This window comes from Equus przewalskii, chromosome 25, assembly GCF_037783145.1.
Source record: "Equus przewalskii isolate Varuska chromosome 25, EquPr2, whole genome shotgun sequence".
NCBI classification, from domain to species: domain Eukaryota; kingdom Metazoa; phylum Chordata; class Mammalia; order Perissodactyla; family Equidae; genus Equus; species Equus przewalskii.
The window spans coordinates 8,718,711-8,744,611 of NC_091855.1; the positions used below are offsets into that span (position 1 = coordinate 8,718,711).

The 25,901-nt window shown below is 40.8% G+C and overlaps 1 protein-coding gene across 47 annotated transcripts in view; it reads left to right on the forward strand.

The window, feature by feature from the left end:
* SYT16 (synaptotagmin 16) overlaps positions 1-25,901 on the forward strand; it is a 260,415-nt gene that overhangs the window by 99,294 nt on the left and 135,220 nt on the right. For 23 of the 47 annotated variants that reach the window (XM_070593182.1, XM_070593180.1, XM_070593184.1 and 20 more), the window contains 2 exons: positions 16,316-16,495; positions 19,479-19,526. In XM_070593182.1, coding sequence (XP_070449283.1) covers positions 16,316-16,495; positions 19,479-19,526 — 228 coding nt within the window. Of the gene's footprint in view, positions 1-16,315; positions 16,496-19,478; positions 19,572-22,244; positions 22,563-25,901 lie in introns of those variants that run through there. The other 24 variants (XM_070593187.1, XM_070593186.1, XM_070593190.1 and 21 more) reach the window with 3 other exon arrangements.

Consider the following 25,901-nt stretch of genomic DNA (forward strand, 5'->3'; position numbering starts at 1 on the left):
GATAATTTTTATAACGATGGGAGGGAGTCTCTGCAGATGAACAGGATATAGGGAATAAACAGATGCATTAAGTTACAGCTACATAATTTTCATTTTTGTCCTCCTTCCAGGGTTAGCATTTATTTTTGACATCTTTCACCTCAACCTCTGAGATGCCATCCTCTTTATTTCTAGTGTTTTCTATTTCTACCGGTCGGCTCAGGCTGAGGCCTCATGTCCTCACTTCTAAATTCTTGTTCCACTCTGGACTTCAGGCTAAAACTGCTCTCCTCACAGTCCCCTGAAACCCTGCTGATAGTGGCCATTGCCTTCCAGCCTCAAAACACCCGTGATGAGGCAGGATAGCAGAGCAATTAAACAGAGGGAGACGAGCCGGACTGCCTGGGTCAAATGCTGGCTCTGCCGCTTGCTACTCTGCTCCTTTGGATAAGTTACTCTCCAAACCTCAGTTTTCTCTCATCTGTTAGGTGAAAGTAATAATAGTTCCAACCTCAGAGGACTGTTGTGAGATTTAAACGAGTGGAAATTGCCCGGCACATAGTAAATGCTGTGTAAGTGTGAAATATAGTAATTATTATGCTTGCCTTGTTCTGAGTGGCTTCCCTGGAGATTCAGATCGTGCTTGGCTCGCTCTCCATTTCTCTCCTACCGGGTTTCCCTTTTGTAACCTGTGAGGGGTGAGAAGGCTTCCCTGGTATCCTCCTCAGACCAGCTGCCTATCTATCAGTTGTGCTGGCCTTGGGGTAGTCCTGCTGGAACAGTCACAGACAGGTGCTGCTTGAGCCTTTGCTTCCCCTCAGGCTAGTGTCTGGAGAACAGTTCCCTACTCAGCTGCCATGGGCCCTTGCAGGCTCCCTGGAAAGGAGGGGCTGCCCAGGCCTCGACAGAGACAATTGCCCCTTTGCCTTATAGAAGTACGGCCTTTTTTCGAGCCAGGAGCCTTCTATGATCAAGGGAAAGTTTGGAATGGCCTGTTACAGTGGGGAGGGGTAGTGGTCCTCTTCTTGTTGTCTTGGTTGGGATCTCCAGGAGAAACATGTCATGTGGTGTGGAAGGTAAGGTTCTCTGCTTCTCTGAGGTCAAACAGGCTTCTGCATGATCCTGGGCACGTGGCACAAACACCGGCTCTTCTCCTTGTGCCCGTGGCCTGCCTCGGGCTGGCCATGGCTGGGGATCTTGTGAGTCACTAACTGACCCCTAGCGATCCCTAGTGTGACACTGCATCATCACAGGGCACCCAAGAGCTCTGGGATTCACGGCTCCACCATCAAGGCACCAACTCATATATAAATCAGTGGTTATTCAGGACTATGCCAGTGTCCTCACTCTTCAGGTTAGTCTTTGCCTTAGGGAGGGGGTGACAGTTTGGGTTTTTTTTAATCTTTGAAATCTGCATTCTTAACCCTCCAGTTCTTCCCTGCAATCCGAGGTTCTTCTGCAGTTGTTAGTGACTTTGTGAGAAGTTCTTGATCCTTCTCCCGTTCTCCAGCATCTTCCTGTCCTCCAGGAGACACAGCCTCCTGCTGGCACCTCTCTCTGTATCCTTTCCGGCTCCAGCATGGCTTCCCCCTTCCCCAAACAGACTCTCCCATTTTTCTTCTTAGCTCTGTGGCTCACTTCGGCATCCCCTCCCCAGTCTTCATCCCTCCCTAGATGGACGGACCCCATGGCCAAGGCTGTCCACGTGCCTCTTTCCCCACAGTGAGTGCTGATTCTTCTGCCTCCAGGAAGTAGGGCAGGCCCTTACTTTCTAGTGTGTGGACAATTGAAATGATTTATCTTAAGGACAGTATCTAAAGACGGGTCAACAAGCATTTCAGAAAATACCTGGAGCCAGATGAAATTCATGCAAGGGCAGAAGAGATTCTTTGCCTTTGTCAGGCAAAGCTTCTTTGGCCATATATACAAAAACATTGCTCATCAATCAAAACTGATTTGTTTACCAACGTTAAAGGTGTTCAAAGAGTTGGCAGAGCGTGCCAACTTTCTGCAGTTTGACTAGGAGTATTATATAAATTACAAGTTTCAGATCTTGGTCTTATTTTTATTTGAGAGATATTAATAAGATAAGGCATTGCTTCCAGATGCAGATAACAGGATGTTTTTAAATCAAGTTGTTGGAGTGTTTCTTGCTAAGTCACTCAATCTGCTTTAAAGAATTTCTGTTTCGCAACAATTGATCATTATATCCCCTTCTTCAAGTCTTGTTTTGTGTGGAATGAATTTTCCACGTATGAAGACTTCCTTGAAAATCTTTATTGTACTTCTTGAAGTTAGGAATCAGGTCCAGTCATGAGTGCATGTTCAGTAAACAGTTGAATTATGGAAGGAATAATCTCGTGTTGGTTCCCCATGTGGGAGAACAGGCTGTCTTCAATCTTTACTCTCTTCAGTGGAGCTATCAGTGGTGTTATCAAAATGGGACTCCATGAGGTTTAAGTAATGAAACTTGAGCTGGAAGAGATGTTAGATAAGCTGAGAGAGAAATTTCTTCTTCTGTTTTTCTACTCACAGTGGGATTCTGAAACAAAGTCTCTGCAGGAGTATAGATGGTAGGGTCTTATGAAAGATATGTGCTGAATATTTTTGGTTTTGAATTGATGTTTTAGTGAGTGCTTTCCTAGACTTGGGATGGGGGTTGAAAGGAGAGAAATAGGAGGAGAGAATGTCTTGAAATTTTAATTCTTTTAAATTCATCTGAAAAGTTTTGTTTTGATTTGCTTATGTTCTAGGATATTGTGGCCTTAAAGATTTTTTTCCTTAGGTATTTGCATAACGCTTGTAGTTTCTACTCCTTAGGTCTCAACTAAATATAAATTGGCTTGAAAACAGAACATTCTCAGGTTAGGTTTCTGTTGATGGGTCCTGCATATTACTGTTCAGACATCCTATGGAGCTGATCAAAATGGCAATTTTACTTTAAAAAATTAGAGAAATTGGCACTGAAGGACCTTTTCTCTAAGGCTTTATTTCTGTTCTTTTGTCAAAGCCAAAACTGTTTAGGGCCAGGTCATATTTTGTGAGGCCGAAGAGGGCAACGAGTAAAATTGGGGTGTTTCAGCCATACGGTTTGAGGAATGCTTGAAGAAACTACTGTCCTTTAGGTTAGAGAAAAAGTGTGGGAGGCATAAGTACTATCTTCAGCTATTGGCAGGGTTAACACTGTCTTTCTCTGTGAAGAATGATGTCTAACCAGAAAATATGGACAAAACAGGAATGGGTTGCTTGTCAGAGTAATGGGTTTCCCAGCCACCAGGAGCATTCGAGTAGATGCTGGTGGCTGTCAGGATGTGTGTATTCTGGATTCCTTCATTTAGTGAGGTGTTGGAGGTTCTTGGTGGGGAGAAGGGCGCTACTGCAAAGACTATGATTCTGTGTGAGAGGGTTTCGGGGAGAAGCAGCAGAGTGTGGGGAAATAAACACTGTCAGAATGCATGGGGAAACCTGGGCTCTGGTCTCAGCTCTGCCGCCATATTGTTGGCTATTTTGGGCAAATCTCTTGGCTTTCAGTCTTTATTTTTGTAAAATGAAGGATTGAATCAATGTCCTCCAGGGTTCCTTCTAAATCAACAATTTTTAGATAATAGTTTTCCCAGCCTGCACTTTTGATAGTTGACTGCAGACCCCGAATCCTTGATGGACCTAAACTGTAAGGAAAGAGCAGCAGAACCATATGCTTGTTGAAGCCAATAAGGACACACCTACATGGGATTTGCTTTTGTAAGGAATCCTCCGGATACTTATCTCATTCCATACTCTAGTTCAGTGATAGTTTACCGATGGGTTACTGCATGTAAACTAATTTAAAATAAAACATGATCCCAGAGATTATAGTTTGTTTTTTTTTTTGAGGAAGATTAACCCTGAGCTAACATCCGTGCCCATCTGTGGGACGCCTACCACAGCTTGGCTTGCCAAGTGGTGCCATGTCTGCACACAGGATCCGAACCAGCAAACCCTGGGCCACAGAAGCAGAATGTGCGCACTTGACCCCTGTGCCACCAGGCCGGCCCGAGGTTATGATTTTTAATGTGATTAAACTAGCATACATTATGGATCTATTATAGCAATATAAAGATGTATCTGGTTTCAGTAAATTATAGTCTAGTGGGGATCACAGCTGGATTAAACTGAAATGATGCAATGTCATGAACTTAGTGCACAGACACAAGTACTGTGTAAAGGGCGCAGTCATGTACGCTGCCTGGTGGGGCAGGGATAGGCTTTGTGGAGGAGTGGGCTTTGCATCTTCCAGGATGAGCAGGACCTTGCCTGTTGGAAAAGGTCATTCCAGGGAGAAGGTTTACTATGAGGAAATATACAGAGGTTTGCAAGTACATGGCATGTTTAGAGAACAGTAAGTAGCTGGTAAAGCTAAGCACAGAGTACCTGGGAGGTGTGCTTGGACTGGAAAGGTGGTTTGAGGCTGGTTTGGACAGAATCTCAAATGCTGTAGTAATAATCTGAGCTTTAACCTTTAGGCAGTGGCGAAGGCAGAATCTTTCGTGCATGACTGTGGGTCTGGGGTTTATATGGCCAGCTCTGTTAGGGGGAGTAGAACGGATGGAGCTGTGGGGGAGCTGGCAGTATCCAGCATAAGTATGTGCGGGAAATAGTCAGTGTTCAACCATGTTCATGCAATGATCTCTATCTGAACCTCACTCTCCTATAAGTTTATTGAAGTAGCTCAGTCCAGCTAAATCCTCTCCACCAGAGACCCAAATTATAATTTTAGGAAATCAAACAATGGAAAACTTGAATTAGGCTTTAAAAAAAATCTGAAAAAAAAAAAAGTAAGTAAAATGGAAAGGAGGTGGAAGACAGCATCAGTTTGGGGGCTTCTGTAGCAGTCCAGCCTGGGAAGGATCTGACGAAGGCACTGCACTAAGGATGGAATGGTGGAGGTTTGGGAGGTTTTGGAGGACTGTTGAAGAGGATAATGAGTTAAGTCTGAGGCCTGATAATTTTTGGAATGCCTGTAGGACATCCTGGTGGAGATCTATGTGTCAGATTAGAGTTTCAGCTTGTAGACACGTACTTGGTGGCCCTCAGTGATGGCGGAAGCCACGAGAATACATAAAATATCTAAAGGAGTGCTTGTTAAAGTGGGCATAGGGTCCAAACACAGAATCTTAAAAAATATAAAAACTCTGAGAGGTGAGCAGAGAAATGGAACTTTGAGCGAGTGGTCGAAGTGATGGGAAGAGAACCCTAAATCAGGAGATTCTGGTGATGACTTAGGCCTGCAGAAAGAAAAGTTGAAGAATAAGGATGTGTGATGTGGGTTCTAGCTCTGTCCAGAGGTTTGGGTGTTCTGATTTTAAATGGCCATTCTGGGATCTGAGCCCGAGAGTCTTTGGGAGAAGATCGCTGGGTCCTCTACCCCGTAGATGGGGAGAAATAGGCCTCAAGAAGATCCAACTTTCTTGCTCTTATTCACTGCTCACCAGGCAACCCTTTGACCTGTAATTTCATCTGAAGGGGAGCCACTCCCAGATACAAGGTTGACTGCAGTTCTATAGATGAAGGTTGGTACTAGCTCTTGGGCCAGGAATAGCCATTATAACATAAAAGTTGATGTCTTAATTTATCACATGTATTATTGCTGGAAAAGCACACAGATATCATGCCATCAAGACACAGCCCTACCCTGTGTTTCTCACCCTGGATTGTAGAGTCAAGGAGTGCATTGTTGGACCCGACTTCCTAACTGAGGGCCAAATGCTCGTTTTGTACCTACTCTACCTCTCTGCCTTTCAGCTTCTGGTTGGTTTAATTAGAGGAAACTAGTCCTTAAGAGTCTGAGGAACTCTGGGTAAACTTTAAATATCATAAAGCCCTGGAATAGTATTTGGACTGTGGCGCCTCACCAAGATGCACCAATAAGTGAGGCTCAGCTTGAAGCCGGCATCTCACCTCTTTTGTGTTTTACAGCATTAGAATGATCCTGGTTGACCCCTGAAAGAAATTTTTCTCCCTGTGACTCTGATCTGGTGAGGGCAGCTCTGTACCCTGAGAGGATGTGCCCGGAGGAGGCACATGTGTCTTAAGAGGCACAATTTTCTGGTAAAAGTGATCAGCACATAGCATGCTATGAAGCTAGAGCTTTGTTCCACAACACTTTGCAACATGGTTCCTGCAAAGCACGGGGATAAAAGCACCACCTTCTGTGCCTCAAAGTCCTACTTTTATAGTCCTTGTTTGCTTTGCTAATTAAGAGACTTTCACAACTCCCTCTTGACCTAAATGTGTAAAATGTTGCATGTTGTTTTGGCTCCTCTAATAGCTTTTGTTTGGCACATTCTGAATTTATAAGGTCAAATGTAATTAGCCCCGGATATCCAAGTCTCTGCTGGGAATGATTTCAAGGAGCAGTACATCTCCAAATCTGCTTAAAAGTCTCCAACCTCTTTGCATCTTTCAAAAAATGTTTAAATCTCTAAATTGGCCTTGATTCTGGAAGGGTAAATGGGGAGAAGTTTGAGGGAGTAATTGGGCTGAGTCAGGTACTTGTGCTCAAGGTTGGGAAGAAAGGAACTATTTTCAATGGCTCTGCCATCAATACTCATGCCTGCCATATGGAGCCAGACCTCTGGCTTTCGGGCTGCAACAGTTTGGCCCCATGGAATCTTCCCTTGATGGGCGATGCTAATTGCCAAGGGGCAGGTCTAGTGCAGATGGGTTCCCATGCTTCAGTGCACAGCCCCTCTGGGTAAGGATGCTGTGCAGCAGAGTGATGTGGGCACGTAAGTGGGTGGAAATTTTCTAATGTGTCACAATAATAACAATGCAGAATCCTATTGCTGTTCAGCTTCCCCTAGAACTTCAGCCCACGCAGCAGCCTACTTGGTTCACAGTCCTGTGTGAATGCTAGACAATTAGCAGCTGATAATGAAGAATGCCATGGGAACCAGTGGGAAAATAATAGCTTGCTCCAAGGATATAATGAAATGAAATTAGCACAGACAGTAAAACAGACAATTTATGTTGTTGGTTTTTTTTGTAATTAAAAAGAACCAGTAAATATTTCTAGTAGAAAAATCTCGGAATCTATTTGACTCTCATCTGTTTTGGAAGGGGGTTTTATTCAGAAATTAACTCCAGAGAAGTTTCTTAGCTTCTACCGAGGAACTAGAGTAGTTGGAAAGTGGCTATTTTATTTGAATTCACTGATAATTTTGTTTAATTCTTGTTATTAAATCGTTGTCATGTGATCTGAAATTTAGGGAGGCTAATACTGAATGATCCGATTTACTGTTAGGGCTATACAGTATACTCTTAGCTGAAATGTAAGTGAATTTTGACTGTTCCCAACAGATTCTTAATAACAGAGTGACCTTGGATCTCTGTGGGTGAAGAACTGTCTGAACACAAGAAAATATTCATATTGTCTAAGAAATTGGGGTTTTATTTAAAGGGCCCTCAAATCTTCCTATTTCTAGATGTGCCATACACTGCTTAGTCTTTGAGCACAAAGCTGTACATACTACTTTTTGGGGTCAAAAGTTAAAATTTGAAGAGTCTTTATAATAATTATTTTAAAATATTTAATTGTTTTAGACTGCAAGAAAATGTTTTTTTTTTTAGGGTATTGAATTGGTGAAAAACAATTCTGTTAAAAGTTCGGTCTCACTGTGTGGGCAGTCTTCTGTGAGCTGAAAAATAAAAAAGTTATAAACAAATCAGAATTATGTTTCACTCCAAATACTGTCCAAATGCATTTGTTTTGGAGAGTTGAAGAAAGCTGGATATCTTTCTTCTAAGATGTTTGTCTGAAGTAGACTTGTCTCTCAATTTCTCTCATTTATAAAAATATTCATTTGTTGCTTGAAAGCTAAATTGCCACATTGATTCAACAACCATTCCACTAAAATCTTGTAAGTGTATATTCTTTGACGTTTCAACATGACGTGCTTTTATTGGGCATATGTTTCTAATTTTATGTAATTATAGTAAATTCAGTAATGTTCAAGTTGTAATGAATGATATGCATGCTAACTCATTAATTTTATTTGGCAAATGACATATAAATTGTACAAGGCCCATACATTGTTCAATTAAATTCAGCAACGTAAGTGTGCCATTAAAAATCCAACAATCCAGAAATGTTGACTGTAGCCCTATTAGCCATCAACATCACCTAACTCCTTTTGCTTCTTTTCTATCCTCTTCCCCATTTGGGAAGATGTGGGAAAAAGTAGAAGTTGGGGACAGTGGAGAGTAGCTGAAATGTTGATGGAAACTCAGACAAGTGAAGAAAATCTCAAAGTTTCCCTCTGTGGATCTACTGGTGCATTTCAGCCATTCTCATCATTAAATGCTGCATCTGAGCTAACCATCTGAGTATTAAGGGAAACGAGAGCAAGATTGCTGATAATTCTGGGCTTCTAGAAGTGTGTGTGTGTGTGTGTTGATGCTAAGGGAGAATTTGCATTTTAAACATGTAAAGCAGACAGGTTAGGTTACTCAGAGGAAGATGGACACATTTCAACACACATATATTACCACACTAAAGATAGCACCCCGTGTATACCCCCAAATGCTGTGTTCTCAAGTGTTCTGAGAAATGATTGGTTGCTAGTGACTCCATATGTTGCTATGTTTTATTTTGGAACATGTTAAAATCTCACTTAGGTTTCATTAAGCCAATTTTTTCCTATTTTTTGAAAGGCCTATTTTTTCCATCCAAAGAATTTGTTTGACTATGTGGTTAACATATCCTTGTTAGCTATTACTAGGAAGAAAATTTAAGTGGAACTACTCATTTTCCTTACTTTAAATATATATAATTTTATATTTCGTAGTCTTAGAAATTTTTTAAAAAAATGATTGACTATCCCCGAAGATTGAGGTGGTAATGCCTAACTAACCCTAAATTTAGGACACTGGTGAAATGATATGCTGCTAGGTAGAAAGGCTTTGTTCTTTTGCTTTTTCAGTTCCAGAAACATCGCTGTAAAAAAAAAAAGGAAAATTAAAGTCCTCACATTAATTTATTCTGTACTAATTTTTTTAAGTGACATTTAAATTTGTAGTTAGTTATAAAAATACAGCTAATGGTATAAAGGACTCTAATTGTTTGTTCAGATATTTTGAATTTGTGCCTTGAAGTAGCTGTATATGGAGTTGGCACATAGGTATTCAACTCTTCGAACTTTCTCCTTTCCTACCTTCTGTTCTTTGTGGTGTTGCAAAGAAAGTGGTGAACATAAATTATAGATCAAGAGCCTCAACTCTTATTGTGCCAAAATTGCCTTTGACAATATCTCCTTGTTTTGCAAAAGCTGCTGATATCTAATGCTGTAGCTTTTATTGTCACCTCTTTGTCTGGGGACCAAAGGAGTCTGGGCTTGGGTCAACTTGAGTGATAGACACCTGTGCTGTACTCAGGTCACCTCCACTGGCCTTGTTCACTGTCCTTCCTGAGAGGCTCCTTGGGTCTTCAGGTCGATGATCCTTGGAGGAGGAGGTAGACATGCCCAGGCAATCCTTAATTCTTTTTAAATTGTATTTTTATTGAGATATAGTTGACATATGACATTGTATAAGTGAAAGGTGTATAATGTTTTGATTTGATACATTTATATATTACAGTGGGAGCACCATTGTATTGTTACCTAATAGATCATCACATTACGTAGTTATCATTTCTTTTTTTGTGGTGGTGACAATCAAGATCTAGTCTCCTAACCGCTTTGAAGTTTAGGATACAGTACTGTTGTCTGTAATCACTACGCTGTGCATTAGATCAATCCTGGAATTCTAAGGTGAACAAGTTTAGACTTAAGTTAGGGACTTCTGCTGCAAGACCATGCTGGAGAACCTCATGGAAACAGTTTCAGAGTCGTGCTGCTTTTTAAAGGGATGAAAGAAATTGAAGTTATATCACTGAAAACCAGACGTACAGGTTGATGGATACTCAAAGATGGAAGGGGTTTAGAAGTGAGTAGAGTTTTAGATGTACCTCAGACTCTCATGTTTTTAATGAGATGCCTCACATTCTCCAGAGCGGTGCCAAGAAAGCTTATTCCTGAGGAATTATAACTTTACTTGTTAATTATTTCTATTGTCATTGCTCCGTTAATTCTGATTCCCCCCCTTTATCATTTTGTTAAATAAATTTTCAGCTTCCTCTCATCTTATTTCCAGTTCTTGTGAGTCAGATGGCTGCAATTGGTTAGCCTTTTTTTTTTTTTTACTTCTGCAACAGCCATGGAATGAAATTTACAAACATCTAGTGACTGTGTGACATGCAGAGGCTTTTCTATTTGTTTCATTGTACGTGCTGTCTTCTCCTTAAGCCATTGATGGAGAATCAACAGATGGGAGTATCCGGGGGAACGTGAGAGACGTATTTAACTTTGAGGAAGTTTTCAATATGAACTATGTGATCGAGCTTCACAGCCATCTGATTTCCAATTGAGTAATTACTGGAATAATTAGATGAGTTACTCTGCAGATGGCATTTAAGTTCTTGACATATGTGCCCTTGTCATCTATAGCAGATGATAGATGTAATGCTTGTTCTTCACGATGGCGTTTGTATACATGGGATGCAAAATGGCTTTAAGCTTCCCTGCCAAAGTCTTTAATTTTGTTTAGACTCAGATGCAGCATCAAACCCTCCTTGGCTTATACAGATAGAGCTGTTGGCTTGCTGTGCTCAGTGTTACACATCGATGGTAGAGATGTGCTGTCTACAATTCCCATGACCTATAATATTTAAACTTTATTTTTAATTGTAAGTATTGAACAATAAAATTATGGAATGTTAAAACATGAAGAAAACACTTGCAAATCAAATCTAAGAAAGCTATTATAATTTTTCCTCATATTTCCTTCCGGTCTTTATTAAAATGACATATTTGTAGTTTATACTTTTTGTGAGATAAAAATTCACGCCCTCTTAAAGTGTACAATTCAGTGGTTTTTAGTATATTCACAGAGTGGCAGCACCATTATCAATATCTAATTCCAGAGTAATTTCATTACCTCAAAAAGAAAACTCACACCCACTTGCAGTCACTCCTAATTTTTCCTTCCCACCAGCTCCTGGGATGAACTAATATGCTCTCTGTCTCTGTGGATTTGCCTATTCTGGACATTTCATGTGAATGGAATTGTACAATATGTGGCCTTTTGTGTCTGACTTCTTTCAGTTAGCACAATGTTTTCAAGGTTCATCCATGTTGTAGCATGTATCAGTACTTCATTTTTTTATTCCAGAACAATAGTCTATTGTATGGATATACCACATTTTGTTTATCTATTTATCAGTTGATGAACATTTGGGCTATTTGCACTTTTTGGCTATTATGAATAATACGTTATGTTTTTTTGTGAACACGTTTTTGTGTGAACATATATTTTCAGTTCTCTTGGATATATACCTAGGAGTGGAATTGCTAGGTTATGTTTGGAATTTTAAACCACTTTTAAAGGGGACAGTTTGTGTGCAACCCTGGTTAAGCAATTCTTACAAGTCTAGGCTTGCTGCCAACTTCTTAGCCATTTCTACTATATTCTACTCAGGTAGAAAGTATGTAAGCTAACTTACAGTTTAACAGAGCATCTGACTAGCAGCCGTCATACACCTCTTCCGACTTCCCACTAAGTATGCATAAACACGTAGAAAAAGATGAAACTGGAAGTGATAGGTTCTAGGAGGAACATGAACTCTCCTGAAATAGCCAAGCTTGCCAAACTAAGTTTTCTCTCTGCTTTAACTAGATTTGTACTTATTCTTAGCATTCTCCCCCATCCAACTTGATAGGAGGGAGAAAGACGGTATCTTCCCTCAGTGTCTGTCATTGACTCAAATACTGAGTTCACAGTAATAAGTATGGTGTAGTGGTTAAGAGCACACTTTCACCTATTTAGCTGAGTGAAAATGTGTAGGCTATATTTAAGAAAATCTGTCAGAATGCAGAGGGGAAAACACAGAGGAAAAAAATGGAAGTTGGTAGCCGAAGAAATAGTAAGCCAGTTTAAGATAGAAACAAGGAAAACAACAACTGTTGAAACAGAAGAAATTACAAAAGATATAGTTGAAGAAAACTCTCCCAAGCTGTGAAAAAGAAAAAAAGCCATGGGTATGTTGCTGAAAAGTCTGGGGTCCAGAAAAAGCAACAAAGATACCCACAAAAAGGCACATTCTGGTAAAATTTTTGTATTAAAAGGAAAAAATTCCAGAAGCATTCAGACCAAAAAATTCTGTGGCCCACACAGTAACAAAAAGTAAGCTGCAGTGTCACACCATTTATGAAACGTTACAGATTAAAAGATAATGGACTAATGTCTACTCACTTGTAGGGAGAAAAAAATATTGGCACCTACCTAAGAATTTTATATCCATTCATAGTTAAGTCACTGCTACAGGAATTATTGCCAACAAAAGTGTCATCGTCTCCAAAAAGCAGAGTTATTTTGAACAACACCAGGCTCCCTTCCCCCATTTTTTCTTGCATCTTTGGAGATCATATTGAATAATCTCTTCATATTGTCTTCAGTCTGCAATCTGTGAATGTTTTTATATTAAATACATTATCATCAGCATGTGAAATAGTATCTCAGTGATGGTAAAAATAGTTAAGAAAAAATTTGTAAGAAAAAAAGCAATGTGGGGCCGGCCCAGTGGCGCAGTGGTTAAGTTCGCATGTTTCGCTTCTTGGTGGCCCGGGGTTCGCCAGTTTGGATCCCGGGTGCGGACAAGGCACTGCTTGGCATGCCATGCTGTGGTAGGTGTCCCACATATAAAGTAGAGGAAGATGGGCACGGATGTTAGCTCAGGGCCAGGCTTCCTCAGCAAAAAGAGGAGGACTGGCAGTAGTTAGCTCAGGGCGAGGCTTCCTGAAAAAAAAAAAAAAGAAAAAGAAGAAAAAAACAATGTGAAATGTTAAAAATGATGGGTAGTGAGATTCAACATGATCTTTTTTGATTTTCCAGGACTTTCAAAATATTCTACTACATGTATGAATGAATTATTTTTTAATGTCTCTAAAAATACTAGAAGTTTTTAATTTAATAAAAGTACTTGATAAACCAGAAAAAGGTAAAATCAATACAGACAAGTTAGTATTTTCCCAGTAGTCGAAATGACTGGCAGGAGGTATACAAAATCTTAAGGGTTGCCTTCATCTTTTTCTGTATTTTGCAGATTTTATGTAATGAGCATAATGTTGCTTTATAATGGAAAAATATACTCTATTCAAAAATAAAAATTTAGTTTCATTAGTGAATGACATTATTAGGTGCAATTGTTTCTGCTTATGAATGGTCGATGACTCCTCCTTTTCCTAAGACAGGATCTGAAGCAAATCATCTCCTGTGTTGTTAGTGCTACTGACCCACTTGAGGTATATCTTTTTTTCTGGACGTTTTCATTGATAGGTACATTTATCAATGTGTTGTTACACAGAAGAGTTCCGCATTTATTCAGGCATCAAATATTTATAGCATGCCTATCCTATGCTAGCTACCGAGAGTACAATGAATAACTGAGGTAAAGTCCCTCTTCTTATGAAGTTCAAAATTTAACATTTGAAAACTGTTGAAAAAGCTGTCAAGGGCTCAGTGGGTGGGAACACACAGCAGAAGCATCCAGCCGGGTCAAGAGGAACAAGAAAGGCTTTCAGAGGAAGTACAGTCTCACAGTCAGCCAGAAGAGAGGGGAGCAGTCGTCCCATGGAGTTGAAATAGCCTCTCCAAAGGTCTGGAGGTGAGCTATGTTTGGGGAACCAGAAATAGATGAATACACTGGCAACAAAGAGTTTGATGTTGAGGAGTGATGAGTGATAAAGCCTAGAATCAGTAGCTAGGTCATGAAAGGCCTTGGAAACCAAGTTAAGGAACGCAAATTTTATCCTATGGGTAATGGGAAGCCATTGGAGAGTGTGTTTGTTTCCTAGGGTTACCATGAAAAATTACCACAAACTTGATGGCTTAAAACAACAGAAATTTATTCTCTCACAGTTTTGGAGGCCAGAAGTCCAGAATCAAAATGGCAGCAGGGTTGGTCCCTCTGGAATATGTGAGGGAGAATCTGTTCCATGACTCTCTCCTAGCTTCCGGTGGCTGCTGGCAACCCTTGGCATTCCTCAGCTACAGGCTTCATAACTCTAGTCTTGGCCTCTGTCTTCACATGGCTTTCTTCTCTCTGTGTTTTCTCCTTTTCAGTCTTTTGTAGGGATACTTATTGAATTTAGGGCCCACCCTAATCCAGGGTGATCTCTTCTCAAGATCCTACACTAATTACACCTGCAAAGACCTTTACTTCAAATAAGGTCACATTCTGAGACTCCAGGTGGACATATCCTTTGGCGGCTACAATTCAACACACTACAGAAGGCTTTAGAGGGGCAGTTGAGCAGATCAGACTTGTATTTCAGAAAGATTGCTCTGGCTACTGTGTAGAGGAGGTAAGGCTGGGAATGTGGAGGTCAATGGGAGTCTGGGTAAAGGATGGCAATGACTTTGGAGGTAAGAAAGGGGAGATGAGTGTAGGAAGTACTCTGAAGATGGTTGGTTGCAAAGGGGAAAAGAGAGAGGGCTTTAGTTGAGGAGCACATGGAGGTTAGAGGGGGTTTTTAAAGAATGGGGGGTACTCGGTGGATTTTTAATGCAGATGAGACAGATGTTGTATCTACGAGGGGGAGTAGTAGTTGAAAATACAGAAGTGAGAGGCAAAAAGGTAGAGATAATTGTTTTGATGAAAGAGAGGAAGATGGGGTCCGGATCACAGACTACACACAAAGCAGCACCTCCATCTCCTGACTGCTCCTAGATTATTTTAACAGCTCTGTAAAGATGATGATGGTGATGATGAGGAAGATGGTTATTCCTGTTTGAGAACTCTGTGTGCCAGGTGCCACATTGATTATTTTCCATGTGTTACCTGACTTAATCTTTGATGTAGCTATATTTCTTATCTCCTTTTATGGTTTAGGAAACTAAAGCATAGAGAGGTTAAATAATCCGCCCCGGCCACAGAGATAATAAGTGGTAGAGTATGATTTCCTCCCAGGCAGTGTGACTGCTGACCCTGTGCCATTAAGCACTAGTACCCGTGCTGCCTCTCACAGGAGAGGGAATGATCGATATGTGTGTAGCTTTTTTTCATGGTATATTTTGGCTTTGATAGCAGGCACTATTACGATTATGTAGACTACAAAGCTATTATCTTGCCTGCTATTTTTGTTTTGTTTGTTCTTTCATTGACTTTCCGCTAGATTGATTCAGTGAGGCAGTACCATTTATTTTCTTTATCTTTTTGTGGGGTTTGGACTGGTTTGATTCATCCTTTCTCTGTTTAGGTAGATGGTAAGGCGAGGTGAATATTATCCCTTTATATTATGCATCCACATCTTAAACCTACTCAAGGATTAGAGCTCCTCTTAGGAGATTCATTATCCTAAGCTTTCGCATAAACCCGTCTCCCTTGAATAACTTATTGACACCTGCTCTGTAATCAATTCCTTTATACAAGTTGACTTCGGATTTCTTTACTAAATGTTGTCTTGACTCAAATGTCATTTCCTCAGAGGAGTCTTCTCTCAACCCCAAACTAAATTTGGTCTCCCTGTTGTATGCACCTCATAGCTGAACTCAATGGCTGGGACTCTTTAAGGGGTACTGGGCAGCACTTAACCAGGGTCATTTAAAGCTCAGGGTATTTTGATGAGGAAGATGGAATTTCATTTTTAAAGTTCTAAAATATTAGCAGTCAAAATATATTCTAATTTCTTATTTAGATGGCATGGATCAGGAATTTTCTTGTCATCATTGATAATCAGCATCATACTGCATAGTTGGACTTGCAAAGATGTATCCAGAAAATGACTTTTCCTCCAATAGCTAATACTGATAGATGTGTTTATCTGAAAGTTTGTCTCAAGTGATACTTTTTTAAGCTTTAGGCAGCTGTGTTTTTAAGAGACTTGCTTTTATAACCCTGGTCAACCATGGTCCAACTCAACTCATTTGATGGATCTCTCTCCTATAGTTTGTGTGCTTGAAGTTGAATAGTAGGCTGAGGATAAGAGTGAGAGGAATTATATTCCAGATGGAAGACACCACATGTGCAAAAGTTTGGAGGTCTGTCCTCTGAGGAACCAGCCTAGCAGGATGTACCGGGCAACAGTCCTTTTCCTTTCCCTGGTACACAATCCTGCAGATGCCAGCACAAGTCAGGACTTGTAGACTATTTGCCTCTCATTAATAAACACAAAGATTCTGAATAACTTTGATCATTTGTTAGAACTAAAAGTTGGATCTCTTTAGTTGAGATGATATTTTTTCCTTTGTGTTCTCTTGCCAGTCCCTTCTGAAGCCATTGGCTTCTTGTCTGCAGTTGGGGTCTTTATTGTTCTTCTGGCTGTCCTCTTCCTCTTCATCAACAAGAAGCTGTGTTTTGAAACGATAGGAGGTCTTCCATATCTGGAGCCACGAGGAAAAAGAAAGCACTCTAAAGACAAGACTGGGATCCGTGAAGGCCTGGGTAAGCATTACGCTTCGCATTCTCCTCAGCATGACAACTTGCTGTGGTTTGGGTCAGGGAGGGGTGTCATTGTTTCCAGGATGGGCCCCATTAAGAAATCACACATGAGCTGTCTAACGCCGCTGTGGTGGACATGATGAATGGACATTACTAAAGAATACATTAGTTTTATCAAAGTCATGCTCTCCTTCGAGTTTGAAGAGCAAATGGGAAAAGGCTGACTACCACTTCCCATCTTAGTTTTTCAGTTGTCTATTTTAGTGTAGTTGAGTTTCCCTCTGACTAATGAAGAAAAAAATGTTTTTTGATTGACAAGAGCCTTGGTGTGTTTTACTCTCTTTTCTGTTGGAACAGTGTTGACATTTCATTCAGTTAGCTGCTTTGAGATTTTCAAGGCTCAGGACCACTCCCCACTCATATGGCAGCACTCACTTTTCCAAAAAGAGTCTTTTACTCTTTGAGCTCACTGAATCTGCTATATCATTTACTAACTGGCTTCAGTTTGATGGGGGAAAATAACATACTTAGGGAAATAATTGGCTTCCTGCTCTTACAGGACGTATTCTATTTTCAGTTGCTGAAGCATAGAACTTTGTGATACAGGCTGTTATCAGAGTGGTATCATCATCACATGGAAGCTGGACATTTAAAGATAGTGCTCTTACAAGTAACAACTTTGCTCTTTTTTATCAGTCTGATTCTCACTCTCCTCTCCCATGTCCCATCTGGGGCATGATGTAACTGGGGGAGGACCAATCGTATCTCATTTTTTTTTGAGTGAGAGGCAAGGCCTTGAGGAGAACACCCTCTAGTCATCCTACCTCCTGGGCATATTCTAAGTGAGCCTGGACCTAGGAGAATATTTGTTTTTTGATATGGCAGCTTCTGTAGCCATGGTTCAGCTTTTTTGCTTTGTTATAAGAAGGGGTGTATTTAGGGATAAATTTGTATTAATTATCTATTGTTTCATAACAAATTAACCCAAAACTTAAGTGCTTAAACCAACAAATATTTATTGTTTCATGGTTTCTGAAGTTCATGAATTTGGGATTGGCTTAGTTGGGTGGTTGTAGATGAGGGTTATTTGTGAAGCTGCAATGAGAATGTCAGCTGCTGTCATCCGAAGTCTTGACTGGGGCTGATGGACTCCCTTCCAGGAAGGCAGAAGTCCTCAGTTCCTATCCATGTGGAACCCTCTGCAGGGCTACTTGAATGAATTTATGACATGGCAGCTGGCTTCCCTCAGAGTGAGAGATCCAGAGAGAAAAGCAAGGAGGAAGACACAGTTCCTTTTATGACCTAGACTAGGAAGTCATACATTGTCACTCTCACCACATTCTAGTCATTCACTAAGTACAGCCTATGCCCAGTGGAAGGGGAATTAGACTCCACTTTTGAAGGGAAAAGTAATAAAGAGTGTGTGGGCATATTTTACAATAACCACAGGAGAGAATAATGGGAGGGGTGCAAATTGCAGAGCTGGCAATCTCTTTGGCATTGCTGCTGTTGCAGTGGCCTTATTTTTTGAACTCCACTTGGGATGTCTGACTCATCTTCTGAAAACAGAATGAAATATTTTAAATAGTTCATTAGGTAAAATCTGGAGCTTACAAGTTTAGCCACTACTGTCCTAGCTGGGACATAAGTGAGTGGGATGAAGACTTCTGCTTGGTCATGGGATAGTATGGAGGTGGGATTCATGGCAACTTTGCTTTTCTCACTTAAGCAGCTGACTGTCACTAGTTGTGTGACCTTGGCAACTTATGGACCCATTCTAAACTTCAGTTTCCTTATCTACACATTGGGTTTGTCAATACATCCTTTATAGGGTTGATGTAGAATAATGAATTATGGTGCCTAAGGTGAAAGTCCTAATAGAACTTTAACCATAGCTGTGCAGCATTAACAAAATACCAGTCACAGTAAAGGCTTCTGGAAATGACATCGTACATAAACACGTTGTATTCATTGCTTAAATTGGGAGATTAAAGTCGGTGATGTTTTCTCCTTTGCAAATTATAATGGGTACAAAGAACTAAGGTTAGAGCTGTTTAAGATATTTCCTTTTTGTCTTGTTTGACATGTTATCTGAATATTTTAGAGACAATTATGAATTATACTTGCAAATAAGTTGAGGTTTGAAGATAATGTTGAAATAATAACAATAAAGCACAAACCAGAAGCTGTTAGCTCAAGAAACACTGAAAAATCCATGTGTCGCGCTCAGAGTGGGGTCAGATAAAGGGAGCTTTAAAAATAGTGTGATCAGGAGAATCTCCAAATTATGATGTCTAAGAAGCAAACATCTTCATTTTGACATTTCTGCTTTTAAAAGTTTAATTATCATTGATCAAAAGTCTTTGAAAAATGTGCTTTTAGCCAAGATTTTATCTAACTTTTGATATTTGCCTTAATTATCCTTAGAGTACTGATCTCTAGTGAAGTTGGGTGTTCTTAACGTATTTTGACAAGTGTAGAGAAGTAAGGGAGCCAGCCTGGTGCGGTGGAAGGAAGCACAGTGCAGACAGCCCGAGCTTAGGTTTACCACTAATTGGCTGTGATATTTTGGGCAGCTCACTTCCCCACTCTGGGCCCTAAGTCCTCATTTGCAAATTGATGAGTCTGGACTAGGTTTCTCCCAGTTCTCTTTGTGCCATCCTGTTTGGTTCTTAGGCTTACCATAGCAGTGTCTTCTCTAGGTCTCAGTCTATAAATGGAAGAGGGTTAATAAAAATGATTAAAAATCAACTAGAGCATCCTATTCTTAGATTGAGCTACATGAAATTGCTATTTTTATAGATCAAAAAATGGCTAAGTATCAGCAACCTAATCACTGTAATCTAATATATGTGGGGTTCTAAGGAATAAAATAATTATTTTTATTTGTGTGGTAATATCATCAGAGAGGTGGGAGTGACAATTTATTTTCTGAACCCACTATGCAAAATAATTTACCTGACAAACATACCTTGCCTTCTTTTAGGCTATATATTTTTCGAAGTTCAAAAAATTTACACACATCTGGATTTAGGTAAGGGAAGAAAGAAACTGAAACTGTTTCTTCCTAATAACACAGGTAAAAATAATAATTTGATAATGATAATTGGTAGCTATCATTTATTTAGCCTTACCATTGCCATGCACCTACTAAGTATGCATTATTGCATTATTTGATCTCTTTATGCAAAGTCCTAGTGTTGCTCATTGGTAGTGATTGCTTTAGGGGAAGAATGGATACCACTTGGAACAAAGAAGCCATTGTTCAGCTTTGAGATAAAGACTTGATTAAAAATAAAATTCCCATAGTGAGATGATTGTTTCTATTTATTTATTTATTTCTTGCAGTAACATTGGATTATAACCTTATATAACTTTCAGGTGTACATCATAATATATTTCGCATTCTGTGTAGATTACATCATATTCACCACCCAAAGACTAATTATAGTCCATCACCACACATTTGTGCCTAATCACCCCTTTCGCCCTCCTCCCTCCCCCCTTCCCCTCTGGGAACCACCAATTCAATCCAGATAATAGTTTTTAAAGAAGCCTAGCTTTGAGAGAGAGAGGGAAGAGTTTTGATTTCCTGGCGTTTTTCCCCCTGAAAAGCTTTCTTTATATATCAAAGGCAACATTTAGAAGTTTGAGTGAAGAGCTTCATTTTAAGAGGCACAATGTAGAAAGGATGAAGGATGTGATATGAGGGCAGCTCCTCCCAGGCAGGGAGGGGAAGAAGAAAGCCCTTCTGCTGCTGGAAAGGGCAGCCCCTGGCGGGAAAGATGACAGGGAAAGAGATCTGAAGGGCTTAATTATTAATTATTGCCTGGACCCTGAGAAGGATGGTGGATGTAGGGCAGGGTCGTAGTGGTTGTAGTGAGAAGATCAGAATCCAGCGTGGCCTGAGGAAGAGGCAGGAAGCAGAGTGCCAAGTGCTTCCCACTTGGAACTGTGGCAGGAGACTGCCTCACATGTGTCCTGTGTGGGCCTAGGGTGGCTTCACAGGGTAGAATATACTGGTGGGAATGGAAGGAGAGAGAGCTTGAGAAGTCTGCCCTCGTGGGTCCTCAGTGAGTAGTTCACGTCACACAGTGGTTTTAGGGTTTTCTGCATGACCGTGTGGGGTGGAGGAGAAGACAGCAGAGGAATAAAAGTCAACGCACCCGCCGCGGAGTTGTTGCAACAACCTCTGTTGTTACTCGAGGCCTCCTTGAATCAGGGCCGGCTTCAGGGGCATGCAAGCTGTCTCTTGCACAGGGCCCCATGCCTAGGAGGGACCCTGTGCTTGGCTGAATGCTCTGCTGTTGCCTTCTTAAAATTCTTAACGATTTTTGAATCAAGGGCCCTGCATTTTCACTTTGTGTTGGGTCTTGCAAATGATGTAGTTTGTGTTGCCTGGAATGATCACCAGGAGGAACTGTGGGTAGGGACACTTCACAGGGAATGCTGTGGGGGAAGAGACCGATTCCTCTGGAGGTCAGGGGAGCCAGCGAGGGGGAACAGCACATCCTAGTAAGTAAGCTTACATCTCCGCTCCCTGATGTGCAGGAACGTGGGGGTGGGAGCGAAAACCCCAAAGACTGAGTATTTCTCCAAAATGAAATTGACCAAATTACTTTTGGGTGGGCAAGTGGAAGTTTAGTTTCTCAACACTGAGCATGGAAAGGGAGCTACAGAGAAAGACAGGAGCACTATGAGACAATGTGGAGACAGCTTTTGTACATTTAGGCCCAGCTGGCACTCAGCTGGTGCTCAGCAGTAAGGCTGTGCCAGCTGGAGCTCAGAAGTAACGTGGTTAAAATTTGACAGTTTCTCCCCAGCAGTTGGCAAAAAGGCCCAGTTGACTGGTCTCTCCCCAGGGTCATGCCCACTTCTTCACCTGAAAGTAATTGGTTGGCTTCTGGTCCAGTAGGTGCCTCTGACCTGCCCCAATTTTTCAGCCTGGGCCGTGATGGCTGCTGTAGTCAAATGTTTTTTATTCCGTTTCTGCTATTAGGTCAGAGTATGTTCAAGTACAAGTCTCCCAAACAGAACTCAATAATTAGGTACTATTATCATCTCCATTTTATACATGAGGAAACTGCGGATTCAAGAGAGGAATTTTTTCCCAAACTATTAAGGGGCAAAGCTGGGACTCATATTCAAAACTGCCTAACACCAAAGGCCAAAATCGTAATTGCACTATTTTTCTGCCCACCTAATCTTCCCAACTCAGTCCACTCTTTCATACTTTTGAAGTTCTGGGATGAGAAAAAAGAGGGGAAAGGAGCGTTTGGTGGATGGTTTGGTTTCCTGTGGCTCCCATACAAATTTCCACAAACTTGGTATCTTAAAATAATAAAAATTTATTTTTTGCACAATTCTGGAGACCACAAGTCTGAAATCAAGGTGTCAGCAGGCCCAAACTCTCTCCTAGCTTCTGGTGGCTGCTGACCATCCTTGGCGTTCTTTGGCTTGTGTCGCATCACTTGTGTCCATCTTCACACTGCTGCCTTCTGTGTATGTCTGTCCTCTCTGTGCTACTTATCACTGGATTTAGGTCACATCCTAATAATCCAGGAAGATCTTCTCATCTCAAGATCCTTAACTTAATTACATCAGCAAAGACCCTTCCAACATTCACAGGTTCTGGGGACTAGGACATGACATATCTTTTTGGGGGCCACCATTCAGTCCACTATAAGGGGAGAGGAGGTGGAAGCATCAGCTGGGAGTGGTTTTCTTTTCTTTTCATTTTTTTTTTTCCCAGGAAGATTAGCCCTGAGCTAACATCTGCTGCCAATCCTCCTCTTTTTGCTGAGGAAGACTGGCCCTGAGCTAACATCTGTGCCCATCTTCCTCTACTTTATATGTGGGACACCTGCCACAGCACGGCTTGATGAGCGGTGTGTAGGTCCACACCCAGTGTCCGAACTGGCGAACCCTGGGCTGCTGAAGTGGAGTGTGCAAACGTAACCGCTGCGCCACCAGGCTGGCCCCTAGAAGTGGTTTTCACTCATTCCAAATTAGGAGAGTTGATGAAGAGTTGGATGCAAGATTCTCCTTTCTCCATTTTCCTCTAACAATGGTATTCCACACTCCCTGTCTGGGGATAGTATGATTCTTACAAAGAGATATAACAAAAGCTTGTCAGATATTTATGATATAGACTAGAATCAGCAGTCAGGGTGCTTTCCAGCTATAAGCCCGGTTGAACTACACTGGATCTTCGGAAGCTTTTAAAAAATACCAGTGCCCAAATTCCACTGCAAACTACTTAAATCAGAATAGAGGGTGACAGTGGCAGGGCAAGTTATGTGGCTTTAAAAAGAATACTAGGTGATTTAAAGATGTGGCCTGGGTGGAGTCCCACTGATGGGAGGTCATTGCTAACTTCTCCTTTCAGGTCCGGAAGGGAAGCCCTTAAGCAGGATGTTGACACTGGCACAGTCCGCCTTTGCTTCTGCCCACACAGTATCCATCTGGCGGTTCCCCATGTGCTTCCCTCCCTGACTAGTTCAGTTCAGTTCTCCCTTGGTCAGCAAGCAAACTTTCTCCTTCATGATGCTTTCACTTCCCACCATCCCATAATACCATGACAATTCCGGCAGTTTACTTCACAGGGATTTTAAAAAATAAGATATTTAGAAAAAATGTCTACTTTATAAGACTATTCAAAGTTGTCCAGTTATAGCCAACTCTAACTTATACTCAATATTCTGAGAGTTTTACAAATTTTTAGTGAATTTGACTGAAACAGAAGAGTTTGGCTGTTTCATCTATATGACTTTCAGTGTTTTCTAAATAATTTAGACTACTCCATTTTCCTTATATGCCCAAATAAGAAAGAGCAATGACAAATTTTACAAAATGGGACGAATCAGGATCTGAAACAGATGTGAAAATAAGAATATGAAGTGTACTGCCCGCTACATATGGATGGTTTTCCTCTTCTATCTATCTATTTTTTAGCGTCTTTATACTTCACATTTAGTATGGCTGATGAATTAGATATAGGCAGAAAAGGCATTTGTTAAGGATGTGTAACAGCAGTACAATCCCCGCCCTTCTTTACTGGTAGGTTTTGGTTGTGTCTTTAGCTTCATATTTTCCTTTACCTGCGTGTTCCCAGAGTCCAGGTTTCTTCATCCGCAGGTTGGTGTGCTGGTTTTGGTCTTGGACTACTCAGATGAATTTTAAATGAGTTAAATATTTTGGAATTTAAAAAAGTCTCAATATTCCCCTCCCTCTTCTTTTCTTATAGGATAATTAAAACTTCTAAATGCCACTGAAGTGCTTCTTATACAATTTAAAAACTTTTGGATTGTACAATGATTTGTTTTAGAGTTAAGGACTGAGTGTTCTTTAGACAGTCAAAATCTTCTACCCCACACCTTCCCCTTGCTTGTACCCCTTTGTCCTGAAATAGTGAGGTGAATGGAATAGCCCGTCTATACTTCTGTGTCACATTTCCTCCTTCCCCAGTGGGGCCATCTGCAGAACAAGACCCACCTGGGAGGGTGGTACCTAGAGTGGGAGACATGCTTGTTAACAATCTACATTGAAAGGTGTCTTCTTTTCTGATTTTAATGCTTAATTTGCATAGAAAACACATTTCTCTATGTGTTATATTAGGTTGAACTCTAAGAAATTACTGTTTTTGTAGGTTGGAAGTTTTATATGGTTCAACCTAATACATGAGATGAAAAATTGAGAATTGAGGAGCAGTAAAAGTTTGTTTGAACATCAGGACAAGCCTTGGAATGTCTCAGTATGGTGTCTAGATACTTGTTTTGGTGACTTGGTTAAGACACAGGTAATTGAAAATACTCTCAATGAGCCTATCAAAGTAGGACTAATTGAACCCTGTCCGATGAGTACAGGTTTTAAAGAACCCAGTTGAAGAGTTACTGGTTTGAGAATGTTCATTCATCCACTCAGAATTCTTTATTGGGAATCTATGTTATGTTGCACAGTGTGCTAAGTGCTGGAAATAAAATGATCAAAAAGAGAAATGTAGTCCCTACTCTCTTGGAAATTACATCTCTCTGATAAAGACAGACAAAAACAAAACTGAAACTAAAGAGGCAGATGATTATAGTTTATTATAAATGCTATAAGGGCCTAAAATAAAGAATAATTGACAGGATGGAGAGATTAACTTTAGATAGGGTTGAGCACATCTTGCTCATTGCTGGGTAGAGAAAGAGAGAGATACACACACATACATTATATTGGTTCTGTTTCTCTGGAGAATCCTCACTAATCAGCTCCCGATGGCCACTACAGACTTTTCAGTTGTATGTATGTGTGTGTGTGTACATATATATACACAGATAGAGAGAGAGAGTGAGAGAAAGAGAGAAATGTAAGGAATTAGCTTACGCAGTTATGGAGGCTGGCAAATCTAAGATCTTCAGGGTGGCCGATAGGCTAGAGACCCGGGAAAAGCTGATGACCTGATAATGCTGCAGTTGAAGTCTGAAGGTCATCCGCTGGCAGAATTCCTTCTTAAGGGAGGTCAGTCTTTGTCTATTAAAGTCTTCAACAGAGTGGATGAGGCCCACCCCCATTATGGAGGGCAGTCTGCTTTACACGAAGTCCACCATTTTAAATGTTAGTGTCATCCATAAAGAACACCCTCGTAGAAATATACAGAGTAAGGGTTAATCAAATACCTGGGCTCTGTGGCCTAGCCAAGTTGCCACATAAAATTGACCATCACAGGAGCTTACTTAACATCTGTGTTTGTGTTCTTATTTCCTTCAGGGTATTATAGGAGGGAGGTTGAGAAGAGATCTTCACTGTTCAAAAAATCTTTTCATTATGGAAATTTTCAAACATATGGGAAAGTAGAGAGAGAATGGTATAACGAACCCCATGTGTCCCTCACCCAGCTTCAACAAATATTAACAAAGACAATTCATTTCCAAGTTATGCCCTATTGTCTCTATTTCTTTGTTTTCTTTGTTAAAGAGGGAATAGAGGGGCTGGCCCCATGGCCAAGTGGTTAAGTTCATGCGCTCCGCTTTGGTGGCGTGGGTTTCACCATTTGGGATCCTGGGCACGGACACGGCCCTACTCATCAGGCCATGCTGAGGTGGCATCTCACATAGCAGAGCCAGAAGGACCTACAACTACAATATCCAACTATGAACCGGAGGGGGGAGGGTTTGGGGAGAAGAAGAAAAAGAAAAAGAAAAAAGGAAGATTGGCAACAGATGTTAGTTCAGGTGCCAATCTTAAAAAAAAAAAAAAAAAAAAAAGAGGGAATAGATCTGTTCCTTTAAAACCTCCATCCTTCACTACTTGTTTTATTGCAACTTAGAGGATAGATTGTAGTCCCCTGCTCAAGAATTTGACCTAGCAAATGAACATGTTACACAGCTAGCTGATTGCTGGAGATGGGAACCATTAGATTAAAGGT